This window comes from Balaenoptera borealis, assembly GCF_965194805.1.
Source record: "Balaenoptera borealis genome assembly, chromosome: 11".
Taxonomy (NCBI): Eukaryota; Metazoa; Chordata; class Mammalia; order Artiodactyla; family Balaenopteridae; genus Balaenoptera; species Balaenoptera borealis.
Window position 1 is genome coordinate 96,123,437 of NC_138868.1, and position 23,043 is coordinate 96,146,479.

General features: G+C 48.7%; 1 protein-coding gene across 3 annotated transcripts in view; it reads right to left on the reverse strand.

Annotated features, from left to right (window-relative positions):
* LOC309604809 (uncharacterized protein) overlaps positions 1-23,043 on the reverse strand; it is a gene marked incomplete at its 5' end in the record, with an annotated part of 103,080 nt that overhangs the window by 63,665 nt on the left and 16,372 nt on the right. For all 3 annotated transcript variants that reach the window (XM_082339788.1, XM_082339787.1, XM_082339789.1), the window contains one exon: positions 9,447-9,582. In XM_082339788.1, the coding sequence (XP_082195914.1) occupies positions 9,447-9,582 (136 nt within the window). The remainder of the gene's footprint in view (positions 1-9,446; positions 9,583-23,043) is intronic.

Genomic DNA, 23,043 nt, shown 5'->3' on the forward strand with positions numbered 1-23,043 from the left:
AGTGCCTCACCGCACCTCAGAGCGCCAGCCACGCAGGGCCCTCCCCCGTGGGGACGCTCATTATCACCCTGGACGCTGGACCACCAAGGGGCCAAGCGGTGACAGCACTCTTCCGTTCACCCGGTCCAGGCCATCCGTTTGGTTAAGAAGCCTTTGCTTTGTCTCCTGGGTTTGTGCCTCTGTCCTAACCCTTTTATTTTCTCCCTTCCTCGCCCTTCCTTTCAACTTCGGCTCTCCACTTCTTCCTGACACATCCACCTTCACTCATAAACACAGCTCTGCAGAGGAATGCACACAGAGCATTTTGACCGCTGCCGCTTGGTCCAGGGATTGCTCTTCCCAACGATGGTGGAGAGGGTCAGGCAGTTCTGAGGGAAGGAGATTACCTGGGCTGTAGCGCTTGACCCAACCCTGGTCACTCCAACCCCCTGACCTCTTCACCTGGAGAACATTGAGAGCTGGGAGGTGGGGGTAAGAGGATGGGAAGGTGGGGCAGTCCCAAGAAACCAGCCCGCTGCAGCCTCCTTCCCACTGGAAAAAGGTCTGTGCCTGAAGGTGGTCCTCCCTGCTGCCGTGGAAGGCTCTCCAACCTTCCAGGCTTGGCCGCACCCAACTCCACGCATCCGTGAGAGAAGTGGGTGTTTGGGATGATGTTCAGCCATCGAGCACAGTCCTCGGCAGCTCAGACCCTCAGGAGACCCAGAAATGCTTAAAACAGAGCTCCCAGTCGTCCCTTGGGACCTGCCTGGAGAGGGGAGGGGGAGAATCTCGGGAGGCACTGTGTGCACAGAAGCCCTTGGCCAGCGGGGCCCCAGCTTGGGCGAGAAGACACGGGTCCTGGCTTAGGGACATGGCAGGATCCGCTCCTAGAGTATCTCCCCAGACAGGGGAAGCCTAGGACTCTGCACCAGCCGGTCTCTGCCTGTCCTTCCTTTTCCATCTTGGAGTCAGAACAGCTGGCTTTTACTCATTATGAACGAAACACAGAATTTTCAACATTTCCCAAACCTTGCTTTTATCTTCACTGGCTCTCAAAGAGAGTTAGTTCAGGTAGATACAATGTCCCCATTTTATAGATGAGAAATCGAGGTCACAGTCACACAAGGGTCAAGGGTAGACCAATGACTGACTCCCCTGGCTCCCAGCCTCTTTCCATCAGACCGAGCTGGGCCTCCGGTGAGTTTGCCTTACCTGACCCCCGAAGCCAGGCCCCCCGCCAGGGTTATCCATACCGTGATCTGTAAGTACCCACCGCCCAAGGGATCAAATGGTAGACATCCTTTAGAAAAGGTTTTCCCAAAGGCTTAGAATCATAGCCTACTAGAGATTTTCTGATCCTTTTATTTTGCATGTGAGGGAGGTGGAATCCAGAGAGGTGGAGTGATTTATCCAAGGCCACACAGCAAGGCAGAGCTAGGATTCGCCCTCTAGCTGCATTTGCCCTCTAGCTGGACCCAGGTACTGGATCGTGAGCTCACCCATCTCAGGGTGAGTCCAGCCCTTGCCTGTGTCTCCTGGCAGAGCCTGGGCAGGGCCGGGGTGGATGGTGTTTTCTTGCCAGTTGGATTGGAGCATCTGGAGGGATTTCAAGGGCGAGGCAACTCTGCTCTCTTCCCTCTCTCCCCCAACGTGCATCAACAGAGACCGTGAAGGACTTTCAGCCAGAAGATTGTAAGTGCCTCACGGTGCTCTGTGATGAGCCTCACCGCCACCCGAGGCAGAGCCCGGACGACGCCAGGATGTGCTGACCCCGGGGGGAATGTCATAGCTGCTGCCCACAAGCTGGGCACCCCACAGGCAGGGCTGAAATTTGGGGTCCCCACTGCAGCTTCTGTCTCATCAGTTCATACCTACATTAGTCTAAACTGAAAACTCTGAGGCATCCTGGACAAAGAAAGCCCTGGAATGGGAGTCCAGAGGCCTGGGTCCAGGCTCAGCTCTGAACCAACTCCCAGGACGCCCTGGTCAAGTCTCCTACACATTCTGGGTGTTGTGTCCCCCACCCGCGACGTGAGGATGTTGGGCCAGATTATCTCTAGGGTCCCTCCGGTTCTGCCAGGCCCAGCTCTGTTGTTTAGGAAGAAGGGTAAAGACGGAGTAAGAAAATTAGGAGTCGTGAAGAGATGGGGTTGAATAAGTCGAATGTAACATTCCTTAAATACAGGGCTACGTTCTAGGAAGTCAGCCAGGGGCTTCACACCTGTTCTTTCTTTTGATCCTTGTAACGATCTTACTTTAATCATCTTCATTTTATAAATAATGCAACTGAGGCTCAGAGAGATTAAGTAATTGTCTGAGGTCACGCAGCTTGTAATCAGTGAGGTCAGAACTGTTTCACCCACTACACACTCACACACACTCACCCCATATCCTGCCTCGAGCCAGGCCCCTCCCTCCGGGTGCAGCTGCTGAGATGCTCAGGGCCTGCATCTCCCCATCAGCCTCGAGGGTCTCCCTCTCCCTCCTCTGGTATCAGCGCAGCCCTAACTTTCCAGCACTTTCTCAATGTCAAAGACTCTTACTAGACCACAAATCCCAATTTTTGCTCCAGAGAAAATGGCTCCATTCCATCTGTCATTCATTTCCTTCCTGCTTTTTCCCCCAGATTTACCCTCCCCTCCTTGAGGTCCCTGCCCACGCCTCATCTCCAGCCTCTTTCCCAGGGACCCCACCTTCCCAGAACACCCCACATCCTTGGTTCTCCTTATTCCCGTGACTTTAATTCCCCCCCGGCTGCATGTCCTCGGCTTCAGGGCTCTTGGCTTCTCGGGATGCGGGTGTGTCCATCCCGCATCCCTCCTCTGCATCTTCTCAAATACGGCCCCGTATCAGGCTCAGCGCAGGGGCTGAGGGACAGGTGCCTGGGTACTCACAGGTGAGATCACAGCAGGAAACACCCCGATGGGCTCCACCGCAAGGGGCTCGCGATGGCGGCCGGTGCGGAGGGGAGGAGCTAGACGTCACCGACGCCACTCAGGCTGGAGGAGAGTAGGCTGGCCCCCAGGCTGAGGAGTACCCCAGGGAACAGAGGGGAGGGGGATTTGGAAGGAAAAAGCCAGAGGACTTGCTGATTCATTATGACCCAGAAGAGGGAGCAGCAGAGGATGGCACCAAGGCTTAGGGGAAACCTGGGTGATGGGAGAGGTGTGGCGAGCCTCCCAGAAATCAAGCTGTTAGGAGAAAACTCCGTGTGGGGGGGGGGGGGACGGTGTGCGTGTGTGTGGTGGGGCAGGAGATGGTGGAGGATCTAGTTTCAAACACAGGTTTTGAAATAAGAGGGATTTTTCAAGTGGAAATGCCTGTTGGGTGATTTACAAAAGGGACCAGAGCAGCAAGGCAGGCGCAGGGTGGGTTATATAATGACTGTGCTCTGAACTCTAAGCTGCGCACGGGGGGGCCCAGGTCTGCAACCCCCGGCCACACCTGCCCTGCCAGGAGCCTGAGCCAGCCAGCCTCAGCAGAAACTTGATGAGTGAAGGCAGGTGACGGCATCCTGAGGGTGACCCTATAAGAACAACCTGCACCCCACAGGTGGCTAGGGTGTGGGGTGTCGACAGTTGCCAACCCTGCAGGGAACAGAGGGAACGAGGAAGGCTGGGAGATGCCTGGACATTCCAGAGAGCCGTGTCAGCATGGCCGTGGGAGGAAGTAGGCCTGCAGAGGACTAGAGGGGGCGCTTGGACGGTGGCAGTACTGGTTTAAGGGAGAGAGAGAGAGAGAGGTGTGTAATCAGACGTTAGCTAGAAGGGGTGGTCGGAAAGGTCAAGATTGGTCCTCGGTTCCAGTCAACAACGTTGATGCGGGGCGGTGGGACCCGAGGAGGCTGGGGGTGGCAGGGCTTCCCAGTCTGCGGGGGAGAGAAGCAGTGGGCCCACAGTGACAGCACCCTGAGGCAGGGCTTGGGCCAAGGCGGGAACACACTCTTTGTTTAATTTTTATTGGCGTATAGTTGATATACAATGGTATGTTAGTTTCTGCTGTACAGCAAAGTGAATCAGTTATACATATACATCTATCCACTCTTTTTTAGCATCTTTTCCCATGTAGGCCATTGCAGAACACCGAGTTCCCTGTGCTCTACGGTAGGTCCTTGTTCGTTATTTTATATATAGTAGTGTGTATATGTCCATCCCAATCTCCCCACCTATCCCTCCCTCCCCTTAACCCTTGGTGACCATAAGTTTGTTTTCTACATCTGTGACTCTATTTCTGTTTTGTAGGTACCACAAAACAGGAACACCGTCTTTTGAAACAGGGGATGTGTGCACTTCTGGGGAGAGAAGGGGACTAAAGAGAGTCACACGGGCCCTGGGAGGGAGAGCGTCCGGGTAGTGCCTGGAGACTTAGGTCCCCAGACAGCAGCCTTCTCCTGCCAGAACCACAGCTTCAAGAAAACGCGTTGGCTTCCTAAGACCGTCAGGCATTCGGGAACCCAGGCAGGAGAAGCAAGAGTGTGGCTAAAGTTCTAGCTGTCTCTTCCAGTTCAGTGAATGCTGTCAGTGTGCCCTCCCCCCTCCAACACACACACACACACACACACACACACACACACACGCACCGTCACACAGCAGAGCCACTTCCGCCTTCAGCAAAGGTCAGGCAGCAAGTCACCGAGTCGGGGAGGGGCTGCCAGCATCCCCTCGAGCAGATATTCCCCAGAGGGGTAGGGACGAAGGGACCAGCCCCCAGGGGAGCTGCCTTTGCTCAGACCCCCCAGAGCCTCCATCCCCTCTCCCAAAGGCACCTTCCCTTCCCCGGCCTTTCCCAGAATCAATCCCGACATCTCCTTAAATCGAAGTCAGCCACAATGAAAGGGTGGTGTGGAATTTTTGTTTACCAATCCTGGCATCTAATTAAAATTAGCTGATGGTTCTTCGAGTTGGTTTTTTTGTTCTGACTATTTTTAAGCCCGAGCTGCTAGATCAGCGCAGCCACTAGTAAGCTGTCAAATCAAATTTTCAAAAGTAAATTGCTTTTATAATTAATTTAATTATTATTACGGCTCCCAGTTTTGTGTTGCCTTAATGAACACAATCAGGTTTCACCCTCTGCTTCTCCCACCACTCACTTAGCAAGCCCTTGCTTCCCCAGACCCACCTCCCCGTTCTCCAGTCCAAGGTGGGCAAATGGAAAGGAAAGAAGAGAAGCAGACACGTGCCCAGTCCCACCCCCCACCAGATCCCCCCAGTAGCTACCTCTCGCTCATGCCCTCACCCTCAGAGTGAGTAATTAAAGTTCTGCTCCCTGTTATGGAATAAATGGTACATGTTTTAATTACCCCTGAGCCTACCCAGGCATCCTCACACCCCCCGCCCAAGTCTGTGAATCTATGTGGAGCGGAGGGGGGGACAGTTCAGAGAAAGAGAGAGAAAGCGCTTCTGTGACAGTGACAGCGGTCTGTCACCCGGGGTCTGGAATTCACTGGGGAACTGTCAGTTACTAAGGAAACTAGGAAGGAGAGAAAAAGGGAGAGAGGCGGTTGGATCCAATTTTGGGCGACAAGTGTGAGGCATAAAGATTTTGGACCCTCTGTGCATCCTAGCCTAAGTGGAGGCATCTTTGGGGCGAGGGGGGCAGGTCACCAGAGAGATGTTACCTGGGGGCCACACCCTTCTCTGGAGCCCAAAGCCTGTCAAGGGGATGGAGACACAAAGGGAGGAGCAGTGATGGGCCAGAACAGTGACCAGAAGCAGTGTGTGTGTGTTTGCGTGTGTGTGTTTGCGTGTGTGTGCGACCACCCACATGCTCCCATGAGCACACAACCGTTCACACCCATGTTTGTGTATGTCTATGTATTTATCCTTTTCTGTCTTTTGGGTGTTTTTTTTCTTTTTGTTTTCCTCCTTCCTCAGTTTGCAATTAATCTCATTTCCATTTTTCCCCCTTTTCTGGTGGGCATGGTTATTCTGTTCTGTCCCCTTCCTTTCTCTTTCTCTCTTCTCTCTCTTATCTCTGTCCCTCTCTCTGTCTCTGTCTCCATCTCTGTCTTTCTCTTCCTCTGCTTCTCCATCCTCCACCTTTCCCTGCATCCTCCCAACATCTCTTTTCTCTGTTTGTCTAGTTCACCCCCCTCCCAGCCCCTCCCTCTCTGCCTCTGTTTTCCTCCCTCTGTGTCTCTCAGGCTCTGGCTCAGACTTGACCATGTGAACTGTAAAGGCGAGAGACCTAGGGATACCTGAGCATCTGTGCCCACCCTGACTCCCCTCCCAGGCCCAGCTGATTCCTCCTGCCCCAAGGAGCCACAATGCCCACAGAGGACGGGTCCAGGGGAGTGCTGATGTGGAGCGTCAGGTAAGGGCTCAAAATCTGATGCTACTGGGATGGAAGAACAGAGGGCATGGCCCCTACAAGTCCCCGTTGTTTCTAAAGCTGAAGCAGAGACCAGGAGAGAAAGGAAGGACTGGGGCGGGGTCCGGAACCAGCCCAAGCAGGGGGAGGGTGAATTCGGGCAAGGTGAGGGAGACAGGGTTCATTTCTGGGCTTTTGACCTGAATGACAGGCATGAAGCTCACAGAATGAAGGGTGTGAGTCATCTGCTGAGTGGGGCTCGGGCCTGGCTGGTGATAGGGCATTCTGGACACCACTCAGGAACCCCAAGAGGATGCCAGGCCCTGGAGAGAACCTGTCCTTCCCGAGAAAAAGCGGTGCCAGGCAAGGCTGGGCCATCCCACTTCCTGGGCCGGGACCCACTCCCTTTCTCCAGGAAGCCAGGCTGGGACTTCAGCCGCCTCACTCCTACCGCAGGGCCATCTCATCCTTCACCTCTCACTCTCATCTTTTCTCCTTGGCACTCAACTGACCCGGGCTTGGATCTTTTCGTGTTCCCCTCCTGGTAAAGAGAGGGCCTGGGCTCCGTGTGGCCTGACTTCTGGCTCCCGGGGCCCCTCAGGGAGAGCCCAGTGTGCTGGAGGGACGGAACCACTCCGCAGGCTGGTCAGAGGGGCGGGCGGAGGTGGAGGACCACTCAGGCTGCCCTGCCCAGAGCAGGAATAGTCTAAGTGGTGGGGTGATGAGTTACCTTTCTCTCCAGAACCAGGGCCCTGGGACGCCTGGGAAGAGAAGAGGTCCATTTCTCTCCCACCGACACACACACACACACACAAACACACACACACACACACACACACACACACACACACGGATCCAAAGGGTGGCAACTCAGCCCTCCCTACTCTAGGGGGCGCTCTCTGGTCAGACACCTGACAGCAGCCTGGAGGCACTTCCAGGAGACCAAGGTGCCCTTGGAGCCAGAATCTCAGCAGGAATCCAATGCCAAGTTGAGAGGCTTCAGCCCTGCTTCTGAAGCCACCCACAAAGACCTCAACAGTCCCCGGGCCGCGGGCTGATTTGGCATCCTCCGACACCCCTCGCCATTGCCCGGCAAATGCTCCAGCCAAGGCATCTGTGTAGAGCAAGCCTGCCACCTGGTGGTGAGGCGACCCAACTACAGGCCAGGGCTCTTGAGCGGGTCCAGTTGGCTTTGGGCCCCCAAGGCTGTGGCCCCTCCAGGACTGATCACTGAGGCAGCGCTGCCGTGCGGATGCTGCGTGGAGCCCTGCCCTGGGCCCTTCTAGAAGAGTTCATGGGGGCAGAAAAGCAGAAAGCAGGGCTGGGGTTGGGTTCAAGGGCTGAGGCAGGGCACCCAACGGCCAGGCCTAAATGGAGGGACTTGTGGAAGAAGACGTTTCATGTGTCTCTGCCCTGGACATCGGTGAGGAATCAAAGCCTGGGGCACTGGGAGGCCTGAAAGCCTGGGTTCCTCTCCTGGGTCCACCAACACCCACCTCTCAGGTGGATGGTGGGCCTTTCCGTGGACCTGGAGCTCCTGCCGCAGGAGCAGGGCGGGTGGACAGGGCAAGATGCAGGCCCTGCTCTTGAGGGGCTCGTGGGCTAGAAGCAGTTCAGATCTGGAGCCAGGAGCTGGCAAGGGTTTTGGAAGTCCGCTGCCATTAGGACAGGGAGGGCCTTGGGTGTCAGCTAGTCCAACAGAGGCTGCAGCACAGGTTTCCTTGGGCCCCTGCCTTCACCCACAAAAATATCCATCCTAAAAATTACATTTTATGACTGCTTTGGTATAAAGATGAAAATATTTATACTACATCCATAACATTTCTTCAACCTAAAAGTTCATTTTTTTCTTCGGACTTTCAAAGAAATCACACATTTCCATATGCCTAATGGAAACGTGAACCCTGAGTCCAACCTCCTCATCTTCCTGATGAGACAGAAGCCCAGAAGAGGACGAGGTCTGCCCAATGTCACACAGCGGGCAGTGGCAGGGCTGGGGCCACAAGCAAGTCCTCCAGCTCCCAGGCTAGGGTTCTCTCCATTCCCCAGTTAACTTCTTTCAGGAGGCAGAAAAATCCCTGTTACCTACCCCACAGGCCAAGGAAGAGCCCCCTTGCCCAGCCCTGCCAGGCCCCTTGGATTGGCCACCACATGGAGACCCTGGCTGGGTTCCACCCGCTCCTCCCTGCCCCCTCAGCAGAGGCCTTCCCTCCCCCAGTCCCGGCCCTGAAGGCAAGTCGCCACCACCACCGCACTCTTTGGCCTGCTGTCTTATTAATGCCTAATTTCCAATTTGCAAGAAGAGAGAGCCTTAAACCTCCATGTCACCAGCCCAGCAATCACACAGATGACCCAAGTAGCTGTGGACAGCCTTTAATTTATTTCCCAGCGCACGTGGGCGCTGCTGAGGGACTTGATGGCACCAGCTTAAACATAATAAATTACTCAAGTACCAGAGATTAGTTAATAAAGCTCCAGGCTCCCTCCCAGCCCCTGCTGACTTGGTCAGCAACACCAAAGATTCTTTTGACGATGCCCAGTGTTGGGGAGGGGGTCTGTGGTAGGTGTCCCCAGGTCTGAGCCAGCTGTCCAGCCCTCCTCAGGACCCTTGGTTCCAGGCAGAAGTGGTGACACGGGGAGAGGGAGGAGCCCCAAGAAACTCCAGGGTGGACTCCAGGGTGGCATTTTCTACTCCAGGTCTCAGTATATCAATGGGGTCATTAACTAATGGTGGCAAATCTGACCCTTGCTTGGGCACAGCTTGGAAGACCAGGGGTCAGAAGTGTGCTCAAGAATGAAGGAAGATGTCGGTTACCTTTGGAGCCAGGCGAAGGGAATGGAGATGCTTTTCTTGAAGACATAAAGGGTCAGGGATGGTCTTTAAGCATCTGAAAGTCCATCTCTGCCCCTCACTCCAGTTACCTGCCCGGTGTGTCTTCACTGCGCCTCACATCCATACCATATACCATCTTCTCATCCCCAATACCTTATCCTCACAGTGGTCCTCCAACAGTTCTGCCTCACCCACGTGTTCATAGTCCCTCCCGCCCCCCATCAGAACCCAGCTCTTTAGAAACCCCAGCTCTAACCCCATCACTCCTCTGATTACAAACTTGTGATGCTCTTCCATTGCCTGCCTAATAAAACTAGCTCCATACCTTGGAATGCATTGTCTTCCCCGGGTGGTCATGCAAACTCTGAGACTGGAAAAGATGCTCGAGGGAGAGGGTGCGGCTCGCCTTCTGGGGAGCCTCAGAAAGGGAGATTCTCATCGTCAGATGGCTCTGCAAAATCCTGCCAGAGACAAGGAAATGGGCAAGAAAAACTCAGAATTGTGTCCTAGCCCAAGACACTGGGAAAAGAGTTCCTGGGGAGGGCGGAGGAGAGGAAAAGGATATCTATAAAGTGCTAAGCATTGCCAGCACCCTGAGCTATCCTGGGAACCCTCTCCTCCTTAAGAGTCTCTCCACTGGCCTCAGCTCAGGCTCCCCAAGCCTTAAATGATCTCAAGAAAGATAAATAACTACATCCTCTTCATTTCTCCTGATACCAAAGCTGGAGCTCCTGGCTCCCAGGCCTCCGACCACTCCAGGCCCCCACTTGGGTCCTCCTTGGTCCCAAGTCAGACCCGAGAGCAGGGAGCTGGACTTCTTCCCCAGCCCCCTGGCATCCAGGTGCTCTTGCGGCTAAAGAAATTGTGATCCACAGTCGCTTTTGTTCCCAGGCACTAGTATTACTCATTGTTATCAGCAATAAAAACCTCTTCAGTATTTCTAATTCTTTCCTTCCATAAGGCTCAAAATACTGCCTACACATGCTCTTGTTTATGCAGAGAGGGCCTCCCTCACACAATAGATGGTGACTGAATATGGGGTAAATTGAATCACATTATAAATGCACTAGGGGAATCCTAATATGAATCCTTTTATAAAGAGAATAATTACCCCCTAATTTATCATTAGTGTAAACCCAGGTGTTCATAGGACAAGTACGTTGGATGTGAGCAGAAACTGCTGTTCTACACACACACACGCGCACACACACACACACACACACACACACACCCCTGGGGAGTGGAACCCACCATGCCCACCCAGTATAGCTCCAGGCACAAAGTAGTCTTAATAAAAGACTGATAGATATACTGAGAGTATATATCTGATAGTGATACTGATGAACAGGAGTACCAAAGATGATATAAGATTATTGTTTCCTCTTAAGAAAAACGGAAACTGAGGCCCAGAAAGGAGCAATGGCTTTGCTGCTGTCACCCATCTCCATAGAGAAGATCATTTCCAGGTCTTTATAAGAACTTCTGGGTCCCAAGGAGATGGTGGGGAAGTGGGGGGAAATGGAGGGATGGTTGCTGGGGTCCAGGGATTGATCTTGGGAAGTGTTGGTTTCACATCAGTTCCTACAGGCTTGGGAGTGAGTCACGTGATAAAGGAGCAGATGAGATGCCGTGATTTCAAGCTGACCCTAATTTCTGCCTGAAGGTGAGGGCTCAAGGTGGATACTTCCCTGAGCCCCTGATGACAGGGTCCTGGGGTCCAGGAGCAGGTATGCTGCTGCCTCTGGGTATGGCAGGTATGGCCCAGCCTCCGGCTCACATCTAGTGGCGGCCAGGAGTACCAGGGCCCAAAGTACTTGCTTTCTTTAGACTTTTTACTGTCTAACCCCACTCCTCGGTATCCTGGAAAGGGCCTCAGTCTCCCCAGACTTGTCCCCAATAACACCTGATCCTGGGAAAACCTGGATTCTGGGCCCAGCCCTGCCACTACTAACAGCCCATTCTGCTTGCATGGGCTTTGAAATTGATAAGGCACCGTCCTGCACCATCTCGTTCAATCCTCACCACAACACTGAGAGGCAGAAAAGTTTTAACTCCATTTTGCCAGTGAGAAAACTGATGCTCAGAGAGGTTAAGTCACTTCCCCAAATTGCACCAGGTCTTCTAAGTGGAAGCCCACACCTCTTCTCCTCCACCCAAGTGGCAAGGTTTTCTGGTGAGGAATCTGACCAGATAATCCCTAAGGTCCCTTTCAGCATTATTATCCCACCATTCTATGAAGCCATGGCTCAGAAATTTGCAACTAATCCAGAGAGACTGCCTAGAAGAGGTGAGTTTACAACAAGGTGTGAAAAAGAGCGAGAGGCTTCCTTGGTGGAAGAGTCCTCCGTTCTCTGTGTCTCCATCAGAGGAGAGCCCAATACATATCACCCCTCTTTCCCTCCATGTTCTAAGAAAACTAAGGGAAAAAAGGCAAATGGTGGCAGATGGGAGCTAGAAATGCCACCTTTGTTGCTAATAAAGGCAAACTTGGTAGATCTAGCTGGCTGAGGGGGCAAACGGGTCTCCTGGACCCCCGAGTCAGGTGGCCATGACCATGCCATCACAGGCAGGGTAGACCAGCAGGCTTTGCACATGGAGGTAATGGTGGAGGGCCTGCCCAAGTACGATGGGTGTCACCGGCGGGGGGCAGAAGGCAAATGGGCTCCCGGCCATCAGCTGATCTTTAACAGAGGAAAGAAACCAGTAGGAGCTAAGCCGGCATGCCCATGTGTTCTCCCCAAAACACCAGGCAGATAAGTCTGCTCCCCTTCGCTGGGGCAGAGAGAGTAAGGGGAGAGAGAGAAGCAAGAGATACACCGACTGAGCTCCCTCCATGAGAGAGGAGTGACCAAGAAGGAAGCGAGGCTCTGACCACCCTATCCGCCTCCTCCAGTGCCCACCCTCTCCTCCAGAGTTACAGAATCTCAGAGGATGGGGCCACTCTTGCCCGCAGATAAGAACCAGCCCTCCTCTGCCTCTGCCTCATCAGACCATCTCCTCATTCACTGCCCTGGATTTGGAAGATGCGTGTGCTGCAGAGAGGGTCTCATTCACTGTCTTGGGGGGGGGGCGGGGGGTAGGGTGGGGGTGGGATGCACGATGGGAGTTCTAGAAATCTTCTTTTCTGACTGGTGAATTAGAGCTCATGACCTGCAAGGAGGTTAAAAAAGACCTAGAGAACCTGGTGGATGGGGTCAAAGGACATTTTCTAAAGTGACCAAGGACCGTGCCAGTGTTCTGGACACCTCTTCGCTCCAATGACAATGATTATGCACCTGTGTAAACTAGGCATAGTAATTACATCAGAAAGTTATGAAAATCATACAAGAGAATTCAGAGTTCTTAACTATGATATTACAATACCATGCACCACTCACAGATTTGTGGCAAGCAGCCTTGATGCTATTAGTGGTAAATTAGACACATAAACTAGAGTGAACATCACTTGTATAACTTGTATGTACTTCAATGTACCCTCTGGGGTAAGACAAGGGTGATAGTATGATTAGTACCACTGGGACTGCTCATTACCCACAGCCAATCTTATCTATGCCTATAATCTGTGTAAATTTGAAAGTCATCTGTCTTGGAAAGAGAAGGAAAAGAATCATGGAAATAATATATGTAAAATAGCTTTGTAAACTAGAATGTGAGTTTATATGCTAGGAGTAATTTACTGCCATTATCATTATTATGCAACTGGAAAGGAAAAGGCTTTTACTTTCAGTCTGGAGCCTGGATGAAGAGGAAGCCCTCCCAGATCACTCCCACCCACATCTGATTCAGATGATCCCAAAAATCTGCCCCGAACCCATCTAGTGTTTGATGATCTGGATCCTCTACCTATTGGCCACTGTTTTATGTGTAGTCCGGGTGTCAGCTGAGACCTCCCCACCCCCCAAATATAGGTAAACTTGACCAAAATCACCAACTCTCCACCTGTGGGACTACAGAGCCTCTAATTTCCCTGAGTTCCCCACATCTGGTTAATTCCCAGTCCCCATTGTCTTTGGTCTGCATCCATACTGGCTATGTCCATCCTGCTCTGTGTCACCCAGGACACAAAGCTTAGGCCCTCCGTGGAAGGTCCACCATGAGGTCAGGGACTGGGTCTTGAGACTGACTGTAAGTAGCCCAGAGTTCAGTTTGGTCAATGCCATCGTTACAGTCAATTCTCGTGATCCACAGTAGTCACGTTCCATAAAGTCAGTTAGAACACCGAACCTTTGTCCCAAAGGGAGATAACAGCGTTAGGTTTTGTGAGCCTCTGGTCACCATATTTTCATCAACTCATCAATACATCACCTTGTTTTATCCTCATTTCTGTTTAAAGACACCTTATTTAATATCATCGTTGGTTCATTAACATTGAACTCACAGCCAACAGCATTATAATCTCATGCCTGATCGGAGCTTATCTAACACGTGTTTCTCCATAAGGCACATCACAGCCTTCTGTGCTCAGGACACCCGACAGCACTGTAGCACCACACGTGGGGGCCCTTTTAAACAGTGAAATCACCAACGAAAAGCACAAAAAAATGCAGAAAAAAGGTGGCACAAAAGGGCCCACGAGAAAGAACACTTGTTTACAGGCTGAGAGCTGAAACAAGAAGGCAAAGTGTTGCCTTGTGCAACCTCCACTGAGGATGTGCGCATCAAGCAACTCAAATTTCTCACCACTCAGCACATGTCTGTGAATAGCCAAGAAAGCGCCTTGAGTATCCATTGTGGGGTCACACATTTTAGCAAGTAGGCAAATTTGCAGACATGGAATGCGCCCATAATGAGGACTGACTGTCCGTGTGTGCTGGGGAGTACTACACAGCCATAAACATGAACAAACGATGGTGCGTGCAATGGTCCCGAAGACTCTCAGAGGTGTTGTTCCGAGTTGGTCTCAAAGATTCCACACTGTATGGTTCCACTTATATGATATTCTTGAAAAGCCAAAACCATAGTGATGGAGAACTTATCAGTTGATGCCAGAGGACAGAGGTGGGGGGCAAGTATGGCTTTAATAAAAGGATAACTCGAGGGAATTGGGGGTGGCGGCAATGAAACTGTTCTATATATCCTGATGGTAGTGGTCGTAACTTAAATCTCTACAAGTATTAAAATTCATAAACTGTACATCAAGAGCAAAAAGTTCATGTTATTGTATGATGAGTTAACAAATAAAATAAATATGTAAGCAAATATGTAAGCAAATAGCATAATAATGAGTAACCAGAGAGGCAACACCCTGTCTCCAGTCTGAACTGCCTTGCTGCATGGAATAGGGCCCCACGAGAAGGTGAATGTGGCCATCTGAGGCCCTTCTGTAGTCCTAGTGGCCTTGTTGGAGGAAAGAAAGTGGCCACCTACATGCTTGGGTTATAGCCTCATGCCCCGTGCAGGTGACTCCTACAGCCTGCTAGTCACCAGAAGAGGGTCACCAGCACAGTCCAGAGGCTTCTCAGCCACTTTCCGATCATGGGCTCCTCTGTGAGAAGACCCCCACTCCTCCAGGGTCCCCAGGGCATTGGCTTTATGTCCACATGCAGAGATTCCCCCTTAGAAGTTAGTGTTGCCCCTAGCAACCAGCTCTCTCTCCAAACTGCTTTGAATACTGACTGCCTTAGGAAGACTGCTCCTCGGAACCAATTTCTAAAAGACCTCCTATCACTATGTGAACAAAACATTTTTAAACAGAAAATTTAACAAGGTTTTAAAACAAAGATTCATCTTTTTCATCATCTTCTGACTATACGTTTGCTGAGTGGCTTGAGGGCGACTTGCTGTTCTTTCCAAAGGAAGAAAGAGGGAATGATGGTGGCAGATCGTGACATGCTACCTGTTCTGAGAGACCTATGAGAGATAAAATAGAGATAATACGATGTCTCTACACCTAGCAATGTCCGCTAGTATAGGTGTTGGCATACAGTAGGTGCTTAATAAGTCCCAGGAAATCAAGACAAATTCCCAAGTATAAAAGAGTTGCACATTATAATTATTAAAACACAGACATGCCTATTGAATATCATCAATAAACATTGCTGGTATCCAGTAAGACCCATACACAAAGATGAGTTTAATGAATAAATAAGATATGGACCACACCTTCCGAGGTCTCTAGGTCTAGTGGAGAGAAAGGTATGCATAAATAATTGTACTATCAGGCAGAGACACTTGATGCTAGAATAAAATATAAGAACATGCTATGGGGAAATGGGTAGGGAGGAGTGCATTAATCAAGGTTCTTTGGTTGCAAGTGACAGAATCTCAACTCAAATGAACAGAAACAAAACAGCCAATGCGTTGGTTCACATAATTTGAAAGGACCTGGGTGTATCCAGAGACTCAAATGGATGTTGATAGAAAATTCTGTTCTTCTGCAATCCTTTGTCCTCTGCCTTCATGAAAGAAGTCTTTAGTTTGAACACGAATCTGGCTTGAATCCCAGCTCTACTGTTTACTAGCCTGAGCTTTTTTGAGCTGCAGCTTCCTGATTTGTAAAATGGGAATAATAATACCTACCTCACAGAAGGCAGTTGAGGGTTAAAGGTAAATTATAACTGTAATTGTCACTGTCAGACAAATCCTGTATCCCCTTTTCAGCTCAACGATCTTATCTTCTAATCCCTAAGTACGCATCCACCCATGCATCCAGCCATCCATCTACTCAATATGTATTAAACACCTGCTCTGTTCCAGGCAATATGCTATACACTGAGAATATTGATAGTAATAAGGTAGGCTCCCCTACCCTCCAGTTACTTACAGGTAAGTGAGTGATAAGACAAACAAATATGAAACACAAAATGTGAGGAAGTGCATAGGAGAAGTACAAATAATCCCTAACATCTGTATAGTGTTTTCATTCTTAAAGAACACTTTTACACCCAGTCACTGCACTAAAGTCTTATAAAAATCTCATGAAATATATTATCACTCTATCCTGCTAATGAGAAAGCTGGGGCAAGTTTTCAGCAATATGACTAAAATGCTCACAGTTGGTGGGAGGTAGGAACAAGTTCTCCTTTCTGTGATGTTATGCTCGTGTGGAACATAAAAGATTTACTGGGAGGAGGGGAAAAAAAGATTTGTTTTGACATTATTTTGAAATATAGTGACCAATAAAGAAGCTATAACCAAACTGAGGAGAGTAGGAAAGAGTGAACCAAATGACACAAAGCACTGCCAGCGTGAACAAGAGTAGAAGAGCTGATGCGTAAGCACAAGCAGTTTGCCATCTGGGTAGAAAAGTCTAGATCAGAGCATGAGTAGTGGAATCATACCAAAGTGCTCACATTTTTCTTTTCAATCTTGAGAGAAATTCTGCAGATTTTTGCAGGACCATAGAACTCTGAGAACTATGACACAATACAGAACCTCATGTCTATTGCATTTCTCATATTTACATATTATCTTTTGGGGACATTAAGATGGCCTTCGGCTTCTGCCCACTCAGTCCCCAGTGGAGGGGGACCTTTATTGGAGGCAAATACCGTAAGTGATTTTCCCAAGGTAACAAAGTCAGCAGGCAGAAAACGTGGAAGTTGAACCCAGGTCTTGAGATGTCAGTTCTGGTGGCTTGTCAGTCACATGAGGCTGCTCTCCATACCAGATGCCAGAGGCAGGAAAGGACTCCTGAGTTCCTCTGTGCCCCAGCTGGATCTGACCTGCCTTGAGGAATTTCCCGTCATGATCTGAATCATTTCCTCCTCTTTCCCTTTCTCCCACCAGGGTGAAACTGACCCATTTCTCCAGGTCCCTTAACTCAGAGGAGTGAGGTGATGGGTGCTTCCCCACTGTGTTGGATCAGCAGGGGAGAGATTGGGTGGGGACTTGGATTCAGGGCTCCCAAAAGGCTGCCTGCTCCAGCCGTAGGCAGAGTGACGTCTGCTGGCAGTGGCAGGGCACCCTGGCATTGTCAGAATCAGAACACCTTCTGCCACCGGGCAGGGCTGCCACCAGGCAGGGCTGCCACCACCTGGACCAAGGGTGGGGCTTGGAGGATTGGAATAGCATAGCACTTCGCAGCCAGTTGCCTGGGTTTGAATCCCAGCTCTGCTACCTCCTAGATGTATGATCTCAGCAAGTCCCTTAACTTTCCTAGACCTCGGTTTTCTTATCCACAAAATAGGGATGATGATAGTGATAATAACATTTGTGCTACAGGACTGTTGTAAGGCACAAATGAGTTTATCATGCAAATATATTCTGTCAACCTTATGGGTATGTAAATGCTTACTTTTGTTGGCTTTGTTTTTATTGCTGACAAGTGAGGGTCAGGGAGGAGAGTCTGAGTGTCCTCAGAGATCCCACTGGGAACTTCCAGAAATTTCCTGGGATAGATAGAGCAGAAAAGCTTTGTGCAAAGTAAAATCATAGAGTCCCATAACCGGGGGCAACAGAAAATTTTGGTCTTTGGGCTCGCTTTTTTTTAATCCCAGAAAAAAACTGTAAAATAGTTGTAGAAGAAAGAGTAGATAAAATGGAGGAATAAATGGGACATTTTCCCAGCTGGGCAGGAGGATGCTGATTGAGTACAATCAATGCCACCAGCCCGCTAACGAGACCCAATCAGGCGGGGCGATTAGAGATATTCTTCAGAGAAAGAAGCCTGACAGCTGCAGGAAAGTTTCTGCCTTCCTAGAAAAGGGGGAGTGGGAGAGACAGGCAGAGTGGTGTGGCAGAAGGGAGAGGGAGGGAAGTGAGGAGAGGGAATCAACAAAGCATCAGCACCACCCAGCTCTTTCTTGAAGTCAAAGAAGAGTGAAGAAGGCAAAGAGGAGAGAGAAGGGTAAAGCCTCGGGAGAATCTGCTGCTGCCTTCATTTTCTCAGACGTTGATTTTCATAGTCCTTCCCACTAACCTCCCTCCTCCTGCTGGACTAAGGAATCCTGGGCTAAATGACAGTGTGCATTGAGATAGGTGTGTCTTGTGCCCCTAACAAGGACCACAGCTCACATCTGCAAAACCGATTACAGGTCACAAATCTCCTTCATGTACAAAATCTCATTTTGACCTCACATAAACCTTTGAAGATGGTATTTTTAATAAATTCCCCACTTGAAGGGTGACTTCAGTACAGTTCATTTCACTATGTATTTATTGAGCACCTACTTAACATGCAGCATTTGTGTTAGCATTGAATAAAACAGTGGCTTCTCGCAAGGAGTTCCTAGTCTAGTAAGAGAGACATATATCAGTTCAATATTGTGCGGTAACTATTCCTTTCAGCAGAATGACAACTAATAGATGCAGGAGGAATTAGTTAAAAAATCATCATTTAGCAAATTTCAAAGTAATAATTGAAATTTTAGGCAAGAACCATTGGGATGATAAAACCATGGGGTAAAAATTTGGTAAGGACTAGGATATTTACAAAGTATCTCCCCATAGATTACTTATTAATTACAAAGGAAGAAATGATAAACTTCCAGTAGCGAAACCTAGAAGGCAGCACTTAACAAAGTGATTAAAGTAAACAAGACCAAGAACAGCACAAAGAGGTACCGTGTGCCTTTTGATATGATGCACTGAAAAGGACACAACATAATTTATGGAGTACACCTGCTAAAAATGTTGACTCTGAAATTAACCAGGAGGAAACCATCACACATATCCAAACAGGGTGACAGTCTACATACCCACTATCCTGCACTCTTCAAAACTGTCAACATTATGAAAGGTCAAGAAGGGCTAAAGAACTATTCCAGATTAAAGAGACTGAGGAGATCTCACAACTGAATGCAATGTATGATACTGGATTAGGTCCCGTATCAGAAAAAGAATTGCTCTAAAGGACATTTTGAGGATAATTTGGTGATGTTTCAATATGCCTGTATAAGAACAGAAGCCTGTTGGGAGTGGGTAGATAAGTGAGTGGCAGAATTCAACTGCCTACTTGACATCCATACACTGATGTCTAAAAGATTTCTCATCATTAGTTCTTGATTCTTCCCACCTCCAAACCTGTAACTATCATATTTTCCATGTGAGTCATCACCAGCATCTACCCAGTTGCTCAAGCCAAACAGCTAGAAGACATCTTTGTTTCTTTCTGCTACCTCCACAGCCAATCAATCTACCAGCAATTCCTGTTGACTCTACCTTCAAAGGATATCCCACACTGACCCACTGCTTCTCACCTCTACTGCTACAACTCTGGTTCAAGCCACTACCATCTTATGGGAGTACTACAACAATAATCTCTTCATTTTTTGCCAAGTCATCTTTAACACAGGGGCTAAAGAAATTTTCTTTACTTGTAAATCAATACAGGTACTACCCTGCCTAAACCTCTCCACAGTTCCTACTGAGCTTAGAGTAAAATCCTGAAACCTTCTATCTCCTCCCTGAAAGAAACCCTTATCTCCTGTAGTCTCAGTGCTGAGCTTTCTGAAAATCAAACTCAGACTTGTATCCTGTGAGTGGCTGAGTTATTGCACAAATTGTATTCCCAACCTTGCAGGGTGTCTTCTGGTAAAGTTAGGACATGGATTGAGAAGAAATGGGATCCTGAAAATTGGACTGGAGACATATGAGAGGATCCCAATGAAGCTAAGGACCCCTACATTCTGCGAAGTCCTTTTTGTAGAAGCAGCTCTTACATTTCCTGCCTAAGGAGGTTTGCCCTTCTTTGCCTGAAGAACTTGTAATGGCCTTTCCTAAGGCGGTTCCCTTGCAAGGCACTGTTGACTCTCCTCAGGACCCCTGCCAATGCTCTTTGCTTCCAAACCCATAACTAGACTCAAATCTCCATAGGTGCCAAAAGGTACAAAAGGTGAACTGTGAGGAGTTTCACTAAACATCACAAGAACTGCACTATTTTTCCAATTTACACAGATAGACATCTGGGGAATGTGTGTGGAGATGAATATTAACTGTGGGATCAAGGTGAAAGGAACATGAAATTGGGTCAGGCCAAATTTATTGATTTGGGCCCACTAAGCAGAGATTCTGGATTCAAGTTTAGCTTCAAAGGTTTGGAAAGGCTCTGTCAGTTTGTTTGGTTAGTTGACTGAAACATGGACCCAAACACGGCCTACATTAAATTAAATTGAAATGCCAAAACTGCCTTGGTATACAGTAGAGGAAGGTATCTGAAGACTTAGGGAGATGGGAATATTAAAGTGAATTTATCATGTAAGACCTATTCATCCACCCCAGGAGGGTCTAGAGGATACACCTTTACCCATAACTATGAGAAATAAATTTATGAGAAAAGTCCCAGCATCATTAAAGAGTTCATTAGTCACCCTTCTTTGTAGGTTGGAAATTACAGTGGGAACTGCTACCATTGAACTGGGATCTCTAAATGTATTGGGCATAATGGAATACTGGGTGGCAGAGCCCAAGCAGTGGCATTAGTTGCCAAAGACCAGGTGGGCATGGTTACTGTAGTGAGCAGCAGAGTCAAAGCAGTAATCAGAATATTTCTGACTCTCAGAGACCCATGGCATTGGCTAGCTGATCATGGCGTCCCTAGAAAAGAAATAGATGTGCAGTCTACTAAATTCTTACTTGATCGATATAAACAGAAGAGTTCTAGGTCCAATGAACAAAAGTCTAATATGAAAGACAAAAACATGGTTACAGCCCCTCAGTCAATCCTAGACTTGAACCAGTTTATAGACTTAGAATACTTTGAATGAAAGGGAGCCTGGATCCACTTTGCTACATTGCCGAAAACCTATACTGTTAGTCTTCTTCCCAGCCTTCTCCAAAGGGATCTACAGACATTTAGCAGGGTAATTGCTCTTTGGGGGAAGAGAAATAATCACATCTTTCAGGGATTATTAGACATTGGCTCTAAATTGACACTAATTCCTGGAGACCCAAAATGTGTGGTCCACCAGTCAGAGCAAGAGCTTATCCATGGAGGTTTAGTTCAGGTCCCTCTCATAGTGGGACCAGTGGGTCCTTGAACGCTCAGTGAATCCTTGAACCCATCCTGTGGTTATTGCCCCATCTCTGGAATGCATAATTGGAATACATGCTCAGCAACTGGTAAAATCCCCACATTGGTTCTTTATCCTGTAGAGAGAGGGCTGTTAGAGTAGGAAAAGCCAAGGGGAAGCCACTAGTACTGCCACTACCTATAGAAGTAGTAAAACAAAAGTACTACAGCATCCCTGGAGGAAATGCAGAGATGAATGCTACCATTAAGGACTTGAAAGATGCAGGTGTAGTGATTCCCATCACATCCCCATTTAACTTACCTAAGCAAAAAACAGATGGATCTTGGAGAATGACAGTGGATTATCATAAACTTACTCAGGTGATGACTTCAGTTGCAATCAGATGTGGTTTTGTTGCTTGAGCAAATTAATATATCCCCTGGTACCTAGTACATAGCTATTGAGCTGGCAAAGGCTTTTTTCTCTATACCTGTTAGTAAGGACCGCCAGAAGCAGTTTTCCTTCAGCTAGCAAGGCCAGCAATATACGTTTACTGTCCTACCACAAGGGTATAGCAACTCTGCAGGCATATGTCATAATTTAGTCCACAGGGAATTTGATCGCGTTTCCCTTCCATAGGACATTACACTGACCAATTGTATTGACAATATTATGCTAATTAGACCTGGTGAGGAAGAAGTAGCAACTACCCTAGACATATTGGTAAGACTTTGCATGTCAGAAGACGAGAAATAAATCCCACAAAAATTCAGAAGTTTCCTACCAGTAAAATTTCTAGGAGTCCAGTGATGTGGTGGTGTATGTCTACATATCCCTTCTAAAGCAAAGGATAAATTGTTGCATCTGACCCCTGCTACCACTAAAAAAAAAAAAAATGGCATAACACCTGGGAGGCCTCCTTGGATTTTAGAGCCAATGTATCCCTCATTTGGGTGTGCTACTCTAACCCATTTACCAAGTGACCTAAAATCTACTAGTTTTGAGTAGGACCCAGAACAAGGGAAGACTCTGCAACAGATCCAGGCTATTATCCAAGCTCTCCTTCAGGTTAGGCCATATGATCCAGAAGATCCAATGGTGCTTGAAGTGTCAGGAGAGGACAGAGATGCTGTTTGGAACCTTTGGTTGGTGCCTATAGGAGCCTTAGACTATGGAGCGAAGTCTTGCCATCTTTTCGCAAAACTATCCTTTTGCAAAACTACTTTTGGCTTGCTACTGGGCCTCAGTAGAGGCTAAACACCTAACCATGGGCCACCAAGTTACCTTGCATTCCACTTGAGGTGCCATCATGGACTGGGTGTTATCTGACTCACCAAGAAATAAAGTGGGGTGTATAAACCATCACTCTATTACAAAATAGAAATGGTATATATGAGATCAGGCTCAAGCAGGTCCTAAAGTCACAAGTAAGTTGCATGAGGAAACAGTCCAAGTGCTCAAGACCCTTACTCCTTCTACATTCATTTCTTTCTCTAGGCCCGCACCTTGGCCTCATGGGGAGTTCTCTATGGCCAGCTAACTGAGGAAGAGAAAACTCAACCTAGTTTACAGATGGTGCCTGTGTACATGATACACAGGCACCACCTCAAAATGGACAGGTATAGTATTAAAAGCCCCCTTTCTGGAACATCTCAGAAGGACAGTGGTGAGAAATCCTCCCAGTGGGCAGAACTTCAAGCTGTGTACCTGATTGTTCATGTTGCCTGGAAAGAGAAATGGTCAGAGGTACAAGTCCATACGAATTCATGGGCTGTAGCCAATGATTTGGCTGGGTGGTCAGGGACCTAGAAGTAACACAATTAGGAAATTAATGACAAGGATATCTTGACAATTGCAGTGTTAGTGGTAGTGGAGGTGAAAGTCTGAACGGAGCGAGTGTTAAGACCGAGGGGAGAAGAACTGACACCACGAGTCACAGATAATACCTTCAAGGTTCTGCTGCAAACAGGAGCAGAGAGAAGTGGGGTGGTGGATGGCAGTGGGAGTGGGTAAAACAGAGGGGAAGTAGGA